Source organism: Palaemon carinicauda, chromosome 38 (assembly GCF_036898095.1).
Source record: "Palaemon carinicauda isolate YSFRI2023 chromosome 38, ASM3689809v2, whole genome shotgun sequence".
NCBI lineage: Eukaryota > Metazoa > Arthropoda > Malacostraca > Decapoda > Palaemonidae > Palaemon > Palaemon carinicauda.
In genome coordinates, this window is record NC_090762.1 from 34,442,464 (window position 1) to 34,462,440 (window position 19,977).

Below are 19,977 nucleotides of genomic sequence, written 5' to 3' on the forward strand. Positions count from 1 at the left end.
GAGAGGATATATCAACAGAACGAGAAGAACTTCTCCTAACTCTATCTCTCTCTAGCCTACGTGTATACTTTTGGAATTCCATAAAATCGAATTCCGAAAGCCCAACGCACTCCTCACACCGATCTTCCAATTGACAGGTTTTATCCCAACAATTGGAACAAACATTGTGAGGGTCGATAGAAGCCTTCGGAAGACGCCTTGAACAGTCCCTAGCATTGCACTTCCTAAATTTTGGGACTTGTGAAGGGTCAGTCATTTTGAATTGGTCAAAGGGAAATTAAAAAAACTATCAAAAAGTCATCAACAAAGAATCCGTTATCAAAAGGAGTTCAAGGATTTGTGTGAAGAGAAACCCTGCACAGCGAAAGCTCAAAACTAGAATAAAGTACTTCACCAATTAGTTGTGAAAAAAAAACTCCAGTTTAGCAACAGCGAGTAAGTACGTCTTGTCGATAGCACGACAGAGAGAAAATTGAGTCTTTGTTTACATTGATTACTGGGTATCTGGACGACAGATGGCGCTGTTGGGCACACCCGCAACCTGTGTAGCGATCGCTGGCGAGTTTTTACCTTAGAGTTGTCTGTCGGGCAACAGAGTTGCAGCTATTATAATCACCGGCTAAGTTAAATATTGAAAAATACTTATATAATTAAAAAATAAATGCAGTGGCCTCAGAAACTAACCAAAAATAAAAAGCATACTATTTGAACATACTCTCAAGCAAGTACAGTAAATAGGCCATGAACACCAAGGACATGGCAGCTGGATCCACACAGGGCAAGATTTGAGAATGTTGGATACATGTTTCCACCTAACATGAACCAAGTTTTCAAACACAATAATGATTCCTCTGCCACACACAGTAGGGAGAGTACTGCAGTGCCATAACCAAAGCATATCTTAAAGAACTACAAATACCACCAAATGCTGCCTTTTCTAGTCTATTGCAAGACAAAGCCTTCAGTCATATCCTTAATCATGTCTGGGGTTTGGCCAGTTTTCATCACCATGCAGGCTAACTGTAGATTGGTGAAGGTGGGAGACTTTTGTCTGATTGCCCAAACATATTTTGGGTGGCCCTCTTTAGTACAGCTTTGCTGATGATGGTGATATGTTAAGGTATCCCCACTCAGGAAATGATTCAAATGAGTACAGTACATAGTATCTAACTCAATATTCAACTACTTCACCTTCAAAAATATTCTTTAGGGGTACTACTCATTTTACACTGCAGACTTTATTGGTGCAAAAATAATAGCTACAATTTTTGAAGACACTTAATTCATCCATTAGTTGTAGTGTGAACTACTCTCTACTATATTCAAATTTCAAAAGGCAAGAAGTCTGACTAATGCAGCAGTTTAATTTAGGAGAGTTATCTTCTTCAGTTTAATAAGAGGCAACCAAACTAATATTGTATGTGTAAGATTCATAGACCAGTATTGTAACCGTAAAAAACGAATCATAAAAAAGGTCTGTTATTCTGACAAACTGCCTCCAAAACAATCTGGTTAAGAGGGTTCAACACCTTGAGATCTAGTATACAGAACTATATTCCAAGTGGAATATCTAGCAAGCGAAAATACCCTTGTTTTTAGATAATCAATCTAGGATTTCCCATTAGGGGTTCTCTACAATATCCTTTCATATAAAAATCTAGTGTGATACTTTCTGCTGTTTACTTTTTATCCATTTTTTGTCGTCTTTCATTACTTAGTTTTTCAAATACCGATACTTACCCTTGCTCCAATTTTTATCAAAACAATACTTTGGCTAGCCCAATGAGATTAGATTCTACAAACAACTCGGTTGTATCAGTGAAAATAATGTATACCAATGTTAAATTCATAACACTAATAGTAATAATTATCTCCTTAACACAACTATTAAATACCAAATGAATTTAAATAATAAAAGAAACTGGATTTCCTAACTACTATACACAGATTGGAAGTACATCACAGGAAGTAGAGGATGGCGATTCTGAAATTGCCGGGAGGCCATTAAGTGCTGGCATGTGCTGTGAAGAGAAAGGGTTAAAAGCTACAGTACCTTGAAAGCAATAAAATTAATCTAATCACAGGCCTACTGGATCCAATTTTTCACATAAGGGGCACTTAAGATAGTTCGAGAGATAACCTGGAAAGAAAGACATGGGTGCATATGATTGAAACTTCAGAAAGTGGTATGGGAAATCACAAAAAAATATAGCTATAAAAAGAAAGAAAAAAAAAATTAGATGAAAGGTTGATTGGTAGACATAAAATCTTACAATAGGTGAAAAGTTAGTGATAGAACAGAAATCCAAGATCATTGTATAACATCGTGGTATTTGTTACCACTTCACATGTCAAGGATGTTCTTATATAGAGTATACACTAGCCCAAATAACCACTTTAGGAATCAATGCAAACAATTTAAAACAAAATTGCATAAATTTTCTCATAATGCTTTGAACCTTCAACTGATCTATAGAACATTACATACTGAGAACAAAAATCTGGCCATTATAAGTGACAAAATCAGTCTAGTTTGTATCTTCTCCTTGTTAGCTATTTATGAAAGAATTTGGAATTATGAATTTTGGCCATTAAACTAAACACGAGGGCCAAGGAGGAAACAAAGCTCTTAGGTGCAACTGAGGGAAAGCATCATAATTGCACTACAAAGTAAAAGTTAAAGAGTTTGGACAACAAGATGGAAGAAAGAAGTGGGAGCAGCAGTACAGTAGAAGGGAATGAAGTGAGTTGCTATGGGCTGCAAAGACCTCTTTCAGTGCAATCACTATTTATGAAAGGCTTAAAAAAGGAAAGGTTATGCAATTTCACTCACATTACAGTGTACAATTAAGAGAAAAGAGTTCCCCTCTCCCTCACTATAATTGGTTACTTGCAAGAGCATTAAAGTTCAACAGTCTTCAAGTTCTCTAATATTTCTCTCAATCATCATCAGAACTTTAAATTCTTAAATATTTCTATTAAAAACCCAGCCAGTAGAAACTTCCTTTTATGGCAACTTACTACTGTACTCTAAAACCAATACCACTGGATTATTCAGGTTTCCATCACAGTTCTCAGCAGTTCCATCTCACATTTGCAGATAATTTGAGCTATATAGGTAGTAACTTTTAATAGGGGGGAAACCATGTCCTAACAGAGAAAGGATGCTTTCATATAAGTGGCCAGTGTACTGCACGGTTCTACTGATCACTTCCTTTTAGTCTCTTTTCAATTTGATGCCCACCTTCTCCTTACCCCTTTATTAATACTCAAAATCCATCACTGTAATTGAAAATAAATCCTTTGAAAAATATTTTGACACAACTAAATTTTATCCATTACATCATTCTTATGATCAATAAAAAAAAATCTATAGAACAAATAAAAAGCATTTATCTTTATAGATATCACATTACAGATGAGATGAAAAGTTGACCTAGAAGCATCCTTTCCTTTCTCAAATAAAGTTTATAAATCTCTAGAAATAAAACACACTATAAGTGGCAAAAGCAGGTGAGAGAAAATCATTTTTACATATGATGTTTATTTGTGAAATGAAATAGGGGTTGGAAAAAAGGAAAATAAAAAACAATGCAGTGCTAAAGAAAAAAATAATATAAGGTTCAAGTAACAACGAAATAAATATGAATCACTCATTAAAATTGGAAATGTCATTTCTAGAGTTTGGAGAAATTACAAAATATATATATTTTATATTCATATTCATACAGGCTAAGTTCCTTTAAAAATACTTTTCATTTATTAAACTACTAGAGAGACTGCGATACAGCTGAAAGAGAATGCTTAAATGACCTTTGTAATAGAAATTGCATTCTGAAGACATACCTTTCTCTTTAATACAGTCTCACTAAATAAAACAAGCAGTACAACAGAGTACACTAATAATCAAATATCTGGTGAAAAAAGTGAATTTTGTTTGAAACAACAAAATAAAAAAAAATAAACAATCAAATATCTGGAAGAAAAAAGTGACTTTTGTTTGGAGAGAAAAAAAAAAAAAAAAAAAAAAAAAAAAAAAAAAAAAAAAAAAAAAAACTGTATTGTACATCCTGTACCATATTTATAAAAGGAGATACACATTTTCAAAATAGTATTTATGCCTCTTCACTCAACATAGAGCAAAGAAAGATGAATTGTAATTGACACATCAATTACCCAGTGGAAAAAATAAAACTATTGCACATAACAAAAAAAAAAAAACCAAGCCATTTTTGTGTAGAAGAAAGTTTAATTCTCTCTGCACTGATTCCTACAATGCTAATTTTTACACAGTATTACAGTATAGCTGAAACAATGTTTTATATTGGAGACTCAAATTCCATATTTAAAAAATCTTTCTTATAATGCTACTGTGTGAATAAAACAATGCTTTTCTGTAAATAAAAAACTAATAAAAAAAAAATTGTCAAAAAACTTCACAGATTACATTAGCCTTATTCAATGGTCAGCAGCTGCCTAGACATAATACAGTAACTATAAGGTAATCAATATTCCTGTCTCATCAGGTACTGCTGTTGTTGTTGCCCTAATTATCGTGTATTGTCTGTCTCAGGTTAATAGACTGAATGAAGTGTTTAGACTCAATCAATACTTAGGCAGGAGGGTTAAAGGGCATTGTTCCCACTAAAGCAAGATTCGGATGTCTTAGGGAAAACTTGGAGTATAAAAGATCAGAAACCAAGTGAAATATGGTAATTCATATAGAAATTATTTGATTTTGTGCACATGAATCAGCTAGCCATTCAACAGAGATAAGAAGTTTGTAACCTCAGCATATCAAGAACACTAGATGAACGATTAACATGACATTAAAGAAAGAAGAGAGAGAAGACTATACACCATCTTCTACCAAATGTATCAAAAGACCCACCATGACCAGAGGTCAAAGCAAGAATGAAAATAATGAAAGATATGCCCGGTTATTTGCCAAAATAAAGAGAATATAACAATTAACAGAGGTAATTCACAGGAAAACAGGTGTACTTCAAGAGGATGAATGTAGTAACAGTGTACACAGCACTTCTGGAAAATAATATGTTCAAAAGGATAAGTTAAATTAAATCCATAAGAAAAAATTATAGCAATAATCATTACCACAGCATAAAAATCAATAAACTAAAAAAGAAAATTATTACCAGAAAACAAGTAAACCAGAGGGTAAAATAACAAAATAGGGATAAAGGTGTTAAACGCACATAAATGGGTGGGGGGGGGGGGGGGGACCAGCATATCCACTGCACCTGACCAAGTACAAAAGCTGGTTCCTCTTTATGGAATGGATCTAAACACACTGCAAAGCTAATGTAAAGTGATTGTTGTGTTAAAATCAATTTGTATTTCTCCTAATTATGAAAAATGTATCTTTTAATAGGAGTATGACTTTGGTAAAGTTGGAACAACAATTTAGGATTTTAAAAAGGTACACATAGTTGCCTGTCTGGTGGTGGAGCAAATCTTCCTTTAAACTTTAAACTAAGACTTGCGGGGTGGTTGAGCCAGGCAAGGTAACTTGAAGAACTCAGGTTTGTTCAGTTAGAAAAATTACAAATAACTGTCCTTAAAAAAATTGTGCTTTAATATTGTGATTTTTTTCTACACAAATAAAAACGCTCATCCTTTAATAAGAGACTCATCCTTAGGAGGGAGGAAGTTCTCATAACCAAGCTGGTTTGTTACTAAACTGGGGAATGCCATTGCATTTTGGTCTTGTGGAGGAGCAAAAAAGCTAACTCCTGTCAATTTCCTCACTACCTGAGCATGAATATGCCACAGTTTTTAGGCTACATTCCTACAAAGAGACAGGTAGGCAGTTACAAAAGAACCTATATCCAAAAGGATGTAAGCTCATCATAAGAAATGATTACGCCTACAGTACTTCCATCCTCCCTTTCGTCTGGAAGTTCGGGGGGATTGGGGGGGGGGGGGGGATTTTAATGCCAACATTGCAAAAAAAAAGAACTTGGTCGTGAAGCTTAACTGCATCTAGCATCAGACCAAGCATATAACAGAACAATCACTCCACCCCAAAGGAGGGAGAGGAAAGGAAAAAGGCCAGACATACATTTTCTTCTAAGCTTTAAGTCATAACCCCTCTCTCGTATTTTTCTCATCCCGTGAGGGAGATAGGTTTGCAGCACGACTTGTTCAGTACCCACTGTAGGACAAAGAACTGCATTACCCTGGGACCTGTGAGTAAACTCCCATAGGTAGTGATTGTGAATGTGGTCTGTTATACCAGCGTTCTTTTTACAGGACTAGTGCCACCGACAGGTTCATTCTGAAAGTTGTCGCAGATCTGATATACAGTACTGTAACAATCTTTGAGCGCTCAGAGTGGAATGTTCCTTCCGTTCCTTCATTAGATCAGCATGTCCAATGGTAAACGACCTGGAAGAAGCAATGTTTTTGGATATCTTTGTCCTTTCAGAAGTCTCTTTAATCTTCCGCAAGGGGACGAGTTCTATCAACAGTGCCATCCTGAAACCCACTTGTAAAGAAATGGAGAAAGGCTTGACTTTGGAGTTGGGTACAGCTAAAATCTAAATCTTGGGCACAATCTTCAGTTCGAACAAGAGGAAGATCTTCCTCCGTTACATTATCACTCGTGACTTACAAAATATTAAGCAGTATGACTATTTTCAACGCAGAGGCCAAGGCTCATGAGTAGATTCGGAGTAAGGCCCTAACTGATACGTGTTCTAGGCTCAAGCACTGAAAACTAAAGTGACATTCTAGGGGCGTGAGTTCTGGAGAGAGAGAGAGAAGACAATTTGGAGCTAAGACCTTGCCATTTAGGGTACTCTTGATGCATGGAAAGATCCAAGTCATGGAAAAGCTTCAACCTATATGATCTCGTTGAAAGACTTCCAGTCTGTTGGCACTCGAGAGGAACAGGTAACTGGAGATAGGTGTCCTAATCCCTACCAACTCAAAAGAAATAATCACAGGAATAAGTGAAAGTTCTGATTGTTGTGGTTCCTAGTTTTATGGCTCCCAATTTCGGTACACGGCCAATCCTATGGGAAACAACGATCGAGATGAAGAAGAACGAGGAGACTTGTCTTTGGAGAAAACACGACTGGAACGTTTCCGTGAAGATGAAATACGAGAGAACACAGAAGGGGAAAACTCAATGTTCACGAAGAGAAAGGAGGAACTGTTGAAAGGACAGGAAAGAGGGCAGTGCTCTTTATCCCAAATAAGGTCATAAGTGCTCTTTATTGTCCCAAACCAGGCGCTGGTAGCAGGCGAACGAGCACCTGTACCATATACGGAAAGGTTCTCGTCGCTCAGGTGCAATTTGAATTTTTACCAAGGGAAAAACTTTTCTGGGAGGCTGTCTTCTTCTGGCGGCTGGCGAAGACTCAGTAGCAGGATATTGTGAAGATACAGGAATAGTTGAATGAATGAATGATTTAAAGTTTTCAGGCATCCTGACAGAGGAATAGTTGAAGCAAGAGCAGTGCATACCAATAACTCCCTGGTATGGAATACTTCTGGCATGCCCTACTATTCTCTTCCCCAAGAAGAGATAGAGAAGATAATTAAATGGGGGGAAAAAATGGTAGCACCCTTGGTCCTGACCGTCAGTGGGTGAGCTCAGTCCATTTGAGAGATGCGCACACAGGGCAGAGGTTGCAAGCAATCTCAAGGTTCCCTAAGAAGGGAGCCTGATTCCTGACACCCCCCCCCCCCCCAAAAAAAAAAAAAAAAAAAAAAAAAAAAAAAAAAAAATCAACCAACCCTTTGATGGATGACCTCCTGGCCCGGTGATCACCAGGCAGGGATGTAATCAAAGGATTGTCAACCCACATAAATGTTACCAAAAAGTCCTAAACTGCATTCAAATTCACATGGTGAGAAGTCAAAAACACAAATATGCAAGACTGGAAAGAAAAATTAATTTTCAAGAAAATTTTGAATGCAATTTCCAAAGCAAAACCTGCCAAAGTTTCCAGCAGCGAAGAACAAGTGTACTCTCCGATGTCTGGAATCCACTAGAGGTTACAGTGAACTACAGGAGGTGGTCACCTTCCCATCGCCATAAGGATAGTTATCTGCCGATTGTTTACACTTTGTTAAAAGCTTTAAATGCCATATTCCAACTTTGCTGTTACCCTTCTATAGTAAAGAATGATGGTTTGTATTCATGTACGAGCAAAGAAATAACTTTGCTCTTACCAAAGTTCCTACAAATAGGCAACTACTGTATGTTTACCTTGTTAAAAGTTTAAAAGACATTTCCAGCTTTGCATAAGTCATACTCTTTATAAAAAGACAATGATTTGTATTAGTGTAGGAATAAATAAAAAATTATACTGTACAGTAAATGAATCACGTGTATATGTATCAGACATTCATGAGCTATAAAGATCATCATTCCTTATTTTAACTTTCACCATTTTTTCTCTATACAGCTTCACATAAGAACCAGATTCAGAATCTGAGGACTCAGAACGTGTGCATTTTTTCTTTGGCCTTGATTTTGATTTATGTCTTTTCTGTTCCGAGTGGTCAGAGCCAGAGTCATACCACATTTCATGTCTTTTGGATTTGGATTTTTTCTTGTGGCTGCTTTTCTTATTACTTCGCTTCACCTTGTCTCTCTGTTTATCTTTACTTCTCCTCTTATGTTTCTTAGAGGACTTTTTGGACTTCGAAGTAACACTATACTTTTTAATACTATAATGTCTCTTGCGTATTTCCTCTGTGCTAGAATCTTCACTGGTCGAATCCTGGCTGTGGTGTCTGTGACTAGATGTCCCAGAACTTTCTGCCCTTGGATGCAATGCTTCTTCAGAGGTTTCTCTCGAACTTTCATGAAGTGCTTTTCGATGTTCTCCATTACGATGTTTATACTTAGAATATTTGTCAGATTTCTTTCTAGAATTTGAATCACTAGAACTAGAATGGCCTATTCTTTTATCATATTTCCTACTATGTTTTCTATCTTTAAACTTACTAGAGAGCTTAACTGACGGCAGAGGAAATAAAGAACTTTTTATTCTAGCCTTTATATCTTTCTTATAGACTGTGATACCACACGATTTAGGTTCACTTGACACAGATCTTTTCTTTGAAACATGTTGGGTACTTTCAGAAGAAGAATCTCCTCTATATTTTCTCTTTTTACCAGTGACTTCTCTGAAATCTCCATTTCCAGAATATTCATGACACTCAAGGTCATCTGAGGATATCTCAAACCTCAAAACTTCTTTACTTTCACTCGCTTCTGATAAAGTTGGATCACTTTCAATAAGTTCGTCTTTAATATTTCTTACGCTAGAAGACTTTTGGCAATGTTGATCATCATGAATTACAATACTAGAAGTGGAAGGTTCCTGTACATCCGGTGTAGAGCTGCTTGGATTTGTAAGAGGAGCAGAAGCTGTACCATCCTCTGTACAATAGCTGTGGTCTTGCTGGGCAAAATTACCATCACCTGACTTATCTTTTGTAAGGGTTTCAGTACCAGTAAAATTATTTCTTTTGAGTTTGGGCTTTGATTTACCTCGAAGTTTCCTTTTTGCTTTAAGAAATGTCTGATGACAATCTTTACTTGGGTGATCTTGAGATTCCTCTTGATCCTCAGAATCAATCTCAATCAATTCAGGTGTTGGAACTTTGGGCACAACCTCCTCTACAATAACACATTCATCTGAATCCACATTCTCAGATTCTTTGTTTTGGAAAGGTCGTGACTGATCTGCACTCCTTCCTGATGCACTTCCACTTCTAGAAGTTGACGCGCCATCATTGACAGTCATATAAAAACCAACCAAGGCTCGACCAAACTGATGTCTTATCTTTGACAGGGGAGGTTCTGGGTTATGTGTCATCTCACAGCTTGCTTCTGTATTCTGGGATTGTGGCCTTTCGCTTTCATTTTCAGATTCATCACTACTGCTGCTAATAACCACAGATCCCTCATGGGTAAGAGTTTCCTCCCTGACTACATTTCCTGGCGCTGGCTGATTTCGAATGCCTTCACTTGCTGAAGTAGAAGCAATGGGATTTCCTACAGCATCAACTTCAATGACAGCATCGCTGTCGTCGGAATCTTCACCATCACTGCTGTCCTCCTCAGGACCATATCTGGGAACATACTGAGCTGAATTATCATGCCCGATCATGTCAAAAGGGGAGCGAGCATAGTTATAGAATTCGTGAACAAAATGTCGAGTACGCCCTCGAAAGTATTGCCGTACGGCATTTCTGAATTCACGAGAGTTTATGGGATATCTCTCGATGAGCTCCATTACTTCTGTAAGAGCAGTTCCTACTCTAGACGGAGATATTAGAGCAGCCAATTCACGATTTACCCAGGGAACTAGTCTGTGAGTGAGAGCTGGTTGTTCCCTGTATAACTCGGGAGAGGTCTCTCGATATCTCCCAGTTACATCTGCTAAAGGTTGTACCCAAATATTATTCAAATATACACTTAATCGAAACATGGTCGATCCTCGCAGGTTGGATCTCGGTCCCCTCTGAGGTGGTAAAGATGGAATTGCATCCGGAATATTTGAACGAGGGTACATTTGGCGGAGTGCAACTGCTCCTGGAAAGTGAGTTGTTCTGTAACCAAAGAACCTTCGCGTTTCGACATTTAGATACTCTTGGAAGTTCGCCATGCCATGGCTGCGTTCTGTTGGATCTGGCTGAGGTACCTTCCATTCTTTGTAGACAGATTCAGACTTTATTTCGTACATTATTTTGGTAAACGACACTTTGCATAAAGGGCAAACAGCTTTTTGTTTCGACCATTCCTTAAGACACAACAGACAAAAACTATGGAGACAAGAATCTGCGACGCACTTATCAGTGATGCTGCCCAAACATATGGAACATGTGTCTCCTGACGACGAACAAGAAGATGGAGAACACGGGGCCCTCTCCGGAGTGGGAGTCCCAGGAAGATTCGTCTTTTGTCCATCCCATGCTGATGCTGAATTACTGGGCTCATGGCTTCCTTGTGATGGCTCCTTCAAAGGGGGAGATTTCACCTCTGAAGCCATCGTGAAATACCTGAAAGAACAGAAAATATAAATGCTTTGTAATCATAACTTAAGCATAAAAATGTAACAGGCAAGGTATTGAAATGTTCAATATAAACTGTCACAAAGATTAAATCTTCTGAAATAAAATCTATCATTTCCATACTTGGCTTTGAATGATAAAAAGCTATTAATTCAAAAATCCTAACTTTATGACCTCCAAATAACTACAACATAGAACGTGATTCAGATTAGGGAAGTCTTGACATCTAACCTAATGTTATCATATTAACTAAAAAAAAGTAGGATAAGAACTACTGTAAATTATTCAAAAGTATAGAAATAAGATCTTATTACTAAAATGTATTACAGTAATCCCTCACATATCGCGGTTAATGGGGACCAGAACCGACCGCGATAGGTGAAAAACTGCAAAGTAGGTTCCCTCCCTATTTTTGGAATAGGTACATTTTTTTTGTGTACATGTACAGTGGAACCTCTACATACGATCTTAATTCGTTCCAGAAACTGCTTCGAATGTTAAAACGGATATCTATTTTTGGGTGAGATGGCCATGTCGTCCAGATGGAAGTTCCTTAAAGTACCTTCCTAAGGGATATATGTACTACAGTGATATTCCCAGAGAATTTTACCTTTAGGTATCCAGAATTCTAACTTGTGGCGCGAATACCCTCAAAATTTCTCCTAAGGATATCGCAATATCAGCGGACGCATTCTTGACACGCCTCCATAGCAATCTGCACCCCTAATAGCGTTTTCGCTTCGAGGAGGATGTGGCAAAATAAAAGGGAGCCGTCCAAAGGCTATTCCTGCTTTCATAATACTATTGGGAATACAACAGTGCCATTCCCACGATGGCGGACATTTCTTGTAGCATTGAGCATGGTGTTACAGATACAGTACCACGGGAGGGATACTGTGAAGATCTTTTCTTTTAGAAGAGAAGGGTGGGTCCATCAGGACGACATGGCCATCTCACCCAAAAATAGATTTTTCGCTTCGCTCAAAATCCGATTTTTGGGCTCAAGCCATGTCGTCCTGACGGAAGCATACCAGAGCATTAGTGTTATCTGTGGATTTTTATCAGTGCCTTAACCTTATAGCAACCTTTTCTATGGTCATGGGGACCACATGAGACAAGTGACGATACCGTTATTCGTCATCATCACTAATCATAACCAATGTTAGTGCTTCCTGCCTCCTACAGGGAAGAGTCATTCTAGACAGTAGAAAAGGGATCTTGAGGTTAACATACATAGTATGACCAAACATAAGTACACACTGAATATACAAATAGTCTCATAGTTGTATATTTTGCTAAAATAACATCAGTGTCTCTTATATCTATTACTTGATGCATACAAATATATGAGGGATACTTACTTTGGTAAGTTGAAGAACTCTGGCATGTATACATACAATTGTCTGGCGAAGGTGGATACACTACATTCTAATAGACATTTATTACTAATAAATGACTAAAAGAGATGTTTAGTAAAACAAATGTAGTATGACAATGGGATTATACCTGTAACGAGTACAGAGACTATATTTCCTTCTTGAAGGAAGAAATGATGAGTGCCACTCTCAGACTGAAGAAAAATTATAAAACAATTTCTCTTCATAATTCCTGTACTGGTTACTTCTATCTGCACTGTGTACTTCGTACACCAGCACTAGTGCTATCTGTATAATTCCACACCTGGGATTTTGAACAGAGCTAGTGTTATCATGGTAACACTTAATCAAAAGAAGTCACACCTAAGAAGGATGACCTCTTCTCCCTTTCATTGACAGTCCCAGTCAATTAGCTGTTCATCGTAGAATTAGACGGCAGGTTAAATATTCTAGCTGGCGTCACCACATATTGCTTCAGATCATGGATTTGTCTAGCATAGTGTTTGTAGAACACTCTGGATGATTCTCATCCATTACATATGCAAGGACATGTGAGGTCCCAAAACATTAACTGTTTACCACAGTGATTAGGGGGCAGGTTTTAATACACTACCTGTAGCCACTACGAAGTGTTTCAGTTCATGCACTTGTTTTGCATAGTGTTTGTAAAACACTCTTGATGATTTCCATCCAGTGTATGAACGAAGGCGCTCAAAGTCCATATACTGAAAGAAGTTCAGTGATGAAGCAATCTCTCTTGGATCATGACCTGCGGGAGTACTGTCCGGATCCGCTCTACGAATAAAGTAGGTGAGCTTCGCCCTTAGTTGTTTTAGGGATAAATTTGATCCAGAAGTTTCTCCTTTAAAGAGCTGTCCTCCCCTGAAGTCTGAAGTTCTACAAAGATAGACCTTTAGACACTCTACAGGACATACAGAGACATCTTCCTTCAGAGGGCAGATTCCCCAGGGACCCCACCTCTTAGTGGGTAGCTCGTTTTTAGCGAGAAAGACTGGATCAGGAAAGAGATTCAGTTCTCCCACTTCCGTGAACTGAATGTGACCCTCATCTCTAGATAGGGCCACTATTTCACTAACTCTAGCCCCAGAGGCGATAGCAAACAGAAAAATAACCTTTTGGGTTAGATCCTTAAGAGAACAATCTTCATTGTTCACAGATGAGGCATAATGTAAGACCTTGTCCAAAGACCAAGAGATGGGCTTTGGTGGTACTGCGGGCTTAAGCCTAGCACATGCCTTTGGAATCTTATTAAAGATTTCATTCGCCAGATCCACTTGAAAGGCATATAGGAGAGGCCTAGTCAAGGCTGACAAAGAAGGACAGACAGAAGTTCATTGAAATTTCTTTTGGTCCTTTTGCTTTGACAAACGCAACCCACTTTTTCCAGGAAGACTCACATTGTCTTCTAGTTGACTTGGCCTTGTATTCTTCTAAGAATTCTATATTGTCTTTTGAGATCCCAAACCTTTTTCTAACTGCTAGAGCGAGAAAATCATGAAATAAAGGGTTTGGGTTCTCTGTGATAAAACAAAGGCAGCTAATTTCTGAACCTTCGGAAATATACCTAGGATCAGAGCTAGGACCAGCCTCCTTTAGTCTATCAGTCCCACTAGAGGATCCTCGTATGGGGTTATATAGCGAGGTAGTTTCTTGAAGACACTCGTGATGAAGAGGTCGAATTGCAGTTCCGGGACTTGTTCCCATCTGGGAGTGAATATGTCTGCGTCCATGGACCATTCCAACTCTATCGGTTTGGATGGAAATAGAGTATCCACCGTCACATCGTGGATCAGTTGTAAATGAACTGCTGGTAGGTGCTATCCCTCTCTTTTCACCAAGACTGTATGAGACGTTCGATTGTGACGTCTTATTATCGCTTCGGTGTCCCAGATCAGTCGTAGGGAGTCTGGTCTGTGTGGAGGGGGCTTCCCCACCCACGGAAGGACCAGCAGAGTCTTGGGACTTTCCTGCTATAATTTTTGTTAGAGAAGCGATTAAAGAGGGACCGATCTCAGTCTTTTTTTATCTCTTCAAGGGTTTGATGCGTGTTTTCTCCAAGCCCTTAACGCATCTTTCCGGTGTGCCCTTAGCACCAGGTCTGTCACTATTGCGAACTGGGGAAAGTTTAGCACTTTTTCCTGTTGGCATTTTGGAAATCTGACTGATTACCTGAGTCTCTTGACAGACCTCGCGAGCTCCTTTTATATTCCCAAGGAAAGGAGAGTTGATGTGACTGAGGGCTTCGATGGTTTTTTAACCATCGAAACCCATGAGCTGGAGAAAGTCGAGACTTCTAGAAGCTTATCTTGCATCCGTGATGCCTCGGGAACCGGGTCATCTCTTTGAATGCACATTGGCCAGACACTTCAGGTGCTGCCCACTCCAGCCTCTCGATCAGGTACTGTATATTAATACCTGAACAATTTCTAGGCTTGACTTTGACGTGACTAAGTTCGTCAATCCTTTTAAGATACTTAGGACTGTGAGTCTGACACGTATCTTTCCTAGGATGAATCTTACCCTCTGTAACATGAATTCTAGATAGGAGGAGGAGGGGTGGTTGACTGGAAGATTCCAAAGGACACCTTTCAGGTCTGACAAGACTACGAACACCCCTAATTAGAACAAGGTCTATATGTTCAGAAGGATTAACATTCAGAACTTGCTGTTTTTTATGAACTTGTTGAGTTGCGACAAGTTCAGAATGACTCGGATATCTTGAGTCCTTCTCGTGAACACAAAACAGCCTTCCCTGGAACTCGATGAGCTATAGTTTTCTTACCACCTGTATGCTCTACAGTATAGCTCTCAGGTATACTCCTCCAGGAGGGTTTTGAACTGTAGGAGAAGGTAAGGAAATGATGGTAGGGACATTTCTGTTTCCCATCAATGGCTCATCTTGAATAGGCTTTGGACCGAAGGATCGAAGGTCCTGCGATCCTGAGGGAAAGTTCCTCCTAGCCAAAGCGTCTTTATGCTTTGAGTAGTCAGTAAGCTTCGACTTTTGACCCTCTGCCTGTAGCACCGTGGTCACTGGAATAGTGGGATGTTGTTGAGCAGCCATGATATTTCCAGCATTTTGGATCTTCTTTTTAGGTTGGGGACCCACAACCACAGAAGATTTTCTCTTTGAAGGAATGCCCCATTTTTGGAGAAGACTTATGTTCTCCATGGTGGCGTTCTTAATCACTTCCTTAGTGACCTCGTGTGGGAAGAGGTCTTTACCCCAGATGTTGGAAGATATTAGCTTCCTTGTTTCATGTTTTACTGTTGCATCAACGAACACAAACTTTCTACATGCTCTCCTAGCCTTCATAAAGGCGTAAAGGTCCTTCACCAAGATAGCCATATGCATTTTGGCTATGACCATGAGTATGTCTGGGGTACTTTCGTAGGTTGAACACAACTCTATGTAGTTTTGTAGAGAAAGGATGTCGCAAAAGCACCTCAGACAATTTAATGAGACATGCCTTGAATTGTCGACTTGCGACGTCCTTGTCTAATTTTCCTACTGAAAATGTCAAATGGACTTCCTTCCAATCGTTTTCCTATCCGGGAAAACCTGGTGACAAAGGCTTGCACTCATCGAGTGTGGGACATGGCTTACCCACCTCTACCGCTTTGGCAACAGAAGCAAATGCCTTCCCCATAAAGGGGAATGAGAGTGAAGTAGGAGCAAGAAAGGAAGGGTGTCTGTTATCCAGTGAGAATACCTTCGACTCTGAATAACCCGCCTTTCTTAGATTACCTGAAAGGATAGTCTGTGCCTTATCATGGTCGAGAATCAAGACCTCCTTTGGTTCCGTTCCTTTTCTTGACTGGTTCGTACTTCAGTCGAACCCAACAATTAGGGAAAGCATCAAAGCTTGGCCAAAATTGAATTTTGTCCAAAGGAACAGCACCTATTTTCTCTGAGATGTAAAGATTGCCATTTGAAATCGGCATCTGCTCCGCAAACCTCCAGGGATTGATTATGGAGCATGTTGGTAGGTCTTGATTCATGGGTCATTTGACTGACCCCTGGGAAGCGACAAGAGAAGCTTTACGAGGCTCTATCTTGCGTTTTACTTCCTGCTTTTCGTTTTGTTTACGAAAGCTCTCTATTTGATTCTTCAGCTGGATACATAATTGTACCACATTATCCAATAGAGGGGTAGAAGACAAAGATGTCGACATCGATGGCTCTATAGTCAGCATAGGCGGAGGAAATTCCGACACAACATTTTCCTCTTCTACCCTGGGGCACTTCTTGCCCTTAATCCCAAATGTTTTCTGGCCGTCAGGGGATGCAGTTGACTCCTGAGGCACTACTGTTTCCTCACTTGCTTCCGGAAATAGTAGCTTACGCATCCTATCATTAGGTAGGAAAGGTCCCGGAGAGATCTTTTAAAAGCCTCTCACCCAGTTGCGTAATTTATATTGAGCTGTATCCCTAGTCTACATAGACTAAGGATTTTCAAAACCTTCGGACATTAATGTCCGACATATATTGCAAACCTGTGGGTTCCAATAATGTAAGGATCCGGAAATAATATTGCAGGGGGCATGAAACCTGCAAGTATTATGACCATAAAAATACTTACTCTTGGCCTTGCAGAGGACTGCAGCACAAGGTATCTGGTGTTCCTCCTGTAAAGAAAGGAAAACCCAATGAGTATACAATGGATTATCTCCTTGATAATCAACATGCAAACGTCACTTACAATAGAGTAGCTTAGGATAGTAAGCTATAACGGGATAGTAGGAGAAACATACTTGTGAACCCCTGTGAGCAAATGCTGTTACCTCCCCTCAGTATTAACTACATGGACATTTCTCTATTGAGTAACTCCAAGTAGAAGGGCTCTTACCCATAGGGGTAGAGAAGTATCAAATCACTGTCTCAAAATAATGTTAATGCTGTGGGATCAGGATGACTGATTCTCAATCAAAATATTGAAGAAAACTATTCATTCAATATATGAACAGTACCAGCAGAATGCTGGTACAAGGGTACCCAAGGTATGTCAGAAAATACTACTATATCATGGTACTGTAGTTTTCTAATTGCAGTAAGTCTATATTGCAATTTACTGGCTACTGTACATCATGTATTGTAGTCTAGTCATTATGCTGCCTTCAGCTAACGGCAGCCGGCTGGGCCAGCAGTTGCCGACAGAAAATGTGGTTGGCGGCAGTATGCCCTGCCGTCAGCCAAAGTTATGGCTAGAGAGGGAGTCTCGCCGGCTCCGGCAACCTACCGGCAAAGGTAAGGTTGCAAGATGCCGGCCTAAAGAAAGACAATGGCTCAGCCATCAAAAGTGGACAGAGGGGTAGGGAACAGGGTCCTGTAAAGAGTGTGAAAGGAACTGGCAAAATTGTCAGTCTTACCACCTGTTAAAAGAAACTCTGTTTCGGTATCGGCAGAATCCCAGGGAATAGGAGACTCAGTTCTCCATCCCAGAGATTGCCGACACAGTTAAGAGGATGGCGGCACTGCCGCCTCCTCTCAACAAAGAAGAAAGAGAGTTCCAGTGCCACGTATCCTAGGCTAAAGAATATTACTCTTAAGCCCAGAGTACTGTGGCACAGGACTAGTCTTTTAGTCGCAAGGAGAAGATGGTATCCTACCATAACTCCGAGTGCGGCTAATGAGGGCTAACCTCCATTGCCGGCCACCTAGCCGGCAGGGGAATGATGGTATCCTACAACCCATTCGCTCTGCCGGCAGGTCGCTGACATAAGACTAAATACTCTGAGATTCTGACTCAATCCCAAAACCTGCTGGTATACCACAACCAACGGTTAAGGGAAGAGGCAGGACAAACCCTAAGTTAGCCATGTCTGAATAAAATTCAAGGCATGGCTATTAGGGTTGTAGCCTGAGGCTACACTCAGAGGGAAAGAGATTACCCTTAAATCTCCGAAGAGACGTGTAATGTTTCATAACATTCTAGGAGGTATCAGTCTCCACTGAAAGAAAACAATACACAAGGGTAACCAGGGAAAGTCTGAACGTATAGGTTAGGTACCTAGGCTAGACGAGATCTCAGTTACATAAATCACCGAAACTCTAATTATATGATCAACAGAGAAAGGGGAAAAAATTATGCACATTATCAAATATTTCCTAGAATAAATGCCTAAATAGCTAAATAATTAAAATAATTAAATAAGGCTATTTAAAACGAACAACGGCGCCATGACGCCTCCAGTAACTGGCCTAGCTCTTAGGCACAATAAAATACTCTAATTTCATTGTGAAACAGGAGCTAAAATATACTCAGTAAAGACCCGATACTCAACTTTCCAGAGGCGTAAGAAGATGGAGAAAGCATAATTATAATCCTGTAAAACGATCGAAAAGTTAGATAACCAGGGAATACCACCGAGCGAAATCGCTACAAAAAAAGGAATGTCCGCCATCGTGGGAATGGCGCTGTTGTATTCCCAATAGTATTACGAAAGCAGGGATAGCCTTTGGACGGTTCCCTTTTATTTTGCCACATCTTCCTCGAAGCGAAAACGCTATTAGGGCTGCAGATTGCTATGGAGGCATGTCAAGAATGTGTCCGCTGATATTGCGATATCCTTAGGAAAAATTTTAAGGATATTTGCGCCACGAGTTAGAATTCTGGATACCTAAAGGTAAAATTCTCTGGGAATATCACTGTAGTACATATATCCCTTAGGAAGCTACTTTAAGGAACTTCCATCAGGACGACATGGCTTGAGCCCAAAAAACAATCGTATGTTGGAGCAAATATTCCCATAAGAATACACTGTATTTTGTATAATTCGTTCCACACCCCAAAAACCTATACAGTAATAACTCATTAATAAATAACTACATATAACTACACATAACAATAACATAATTGCATAATATGAAAGAAGGATGTAAAAAAGATAATTATAAAGAAATAAATAAAAAATGTGTTTTTATTGTCACTTTACCTTAGAGACAGGCCAACGCAGGTGTAGGATTTGCTACGAAAGGAGGAGACAGACGATCGGCGAGAAGGTAGACATGGTGTTAACATGTTCTTTAAATAAATACTCTCTCTCTGTCTCTGTCTGTCTGTCTCTCTCTCTTTTGTTCTTTTTCACTGTTAGTGTTAGATGTCTATTTTTTCTGAGAGAGAGAGAGAGAGAGAGAGAGAGATATTAGATTAAACAAAAATGTGTTGTGTACACAAGATTTTTAACAGCGTCAATGAGTTGAAAGACAATTAAACGTAACTAAAAAAGTAATATCAGCAAATCTGAATTCCTTTAGTAACTAAACAAATATTGATACAAACACACTCGTGTGCGTATGCACAAACACACACACACACGCATGAGGAGACATGATCGATGAGGAGGTAGAGATGGTGACAGCAATAACGTACCACAACTTACACTGCGGAAACTTTAATCTAACTTAGCTTATTCATTTTTTTTTTATTTTTATATTTCATATTTTTTATATTTTTTTTCTTTTGATTTTTAATTTTCATCACTTTCAGTGATGAGTTACGGTACGTTATCGCAGTCACCA

The 19,977-nt window shown here is 39.2% G+C and overlaps 1 protein-coding gene across 1 annotated transcript in view; it reads right to left on the reverse strand.

Annotated features, from left to right (window-relative positions):
- Positions 1-7,752: 7,752 nt before the first annotated feature.
- The window catches only part of LOC137630536 (E3 ubiquitin-protein ligase Topors-like), a 65,160-nt gene continuing 52,935 nt past the window's right edge, over positions 7,753-19,977 (reverse strand). The window contains exon 3 of the mRNA XM_068362053.1: positions 7,753-11,046. Within this exon, the coding sequence (XP_068218154.1) occupies positions 8,379-11,036 (2,658 nt within the window). The 5' untranslated portion in view covers positions 11,037-11,046 and the 3' untranslated portion in view covers positions 7,753-8,378. The remainder of the gene's footprint in view (positions 11,047-19,977) is intronic.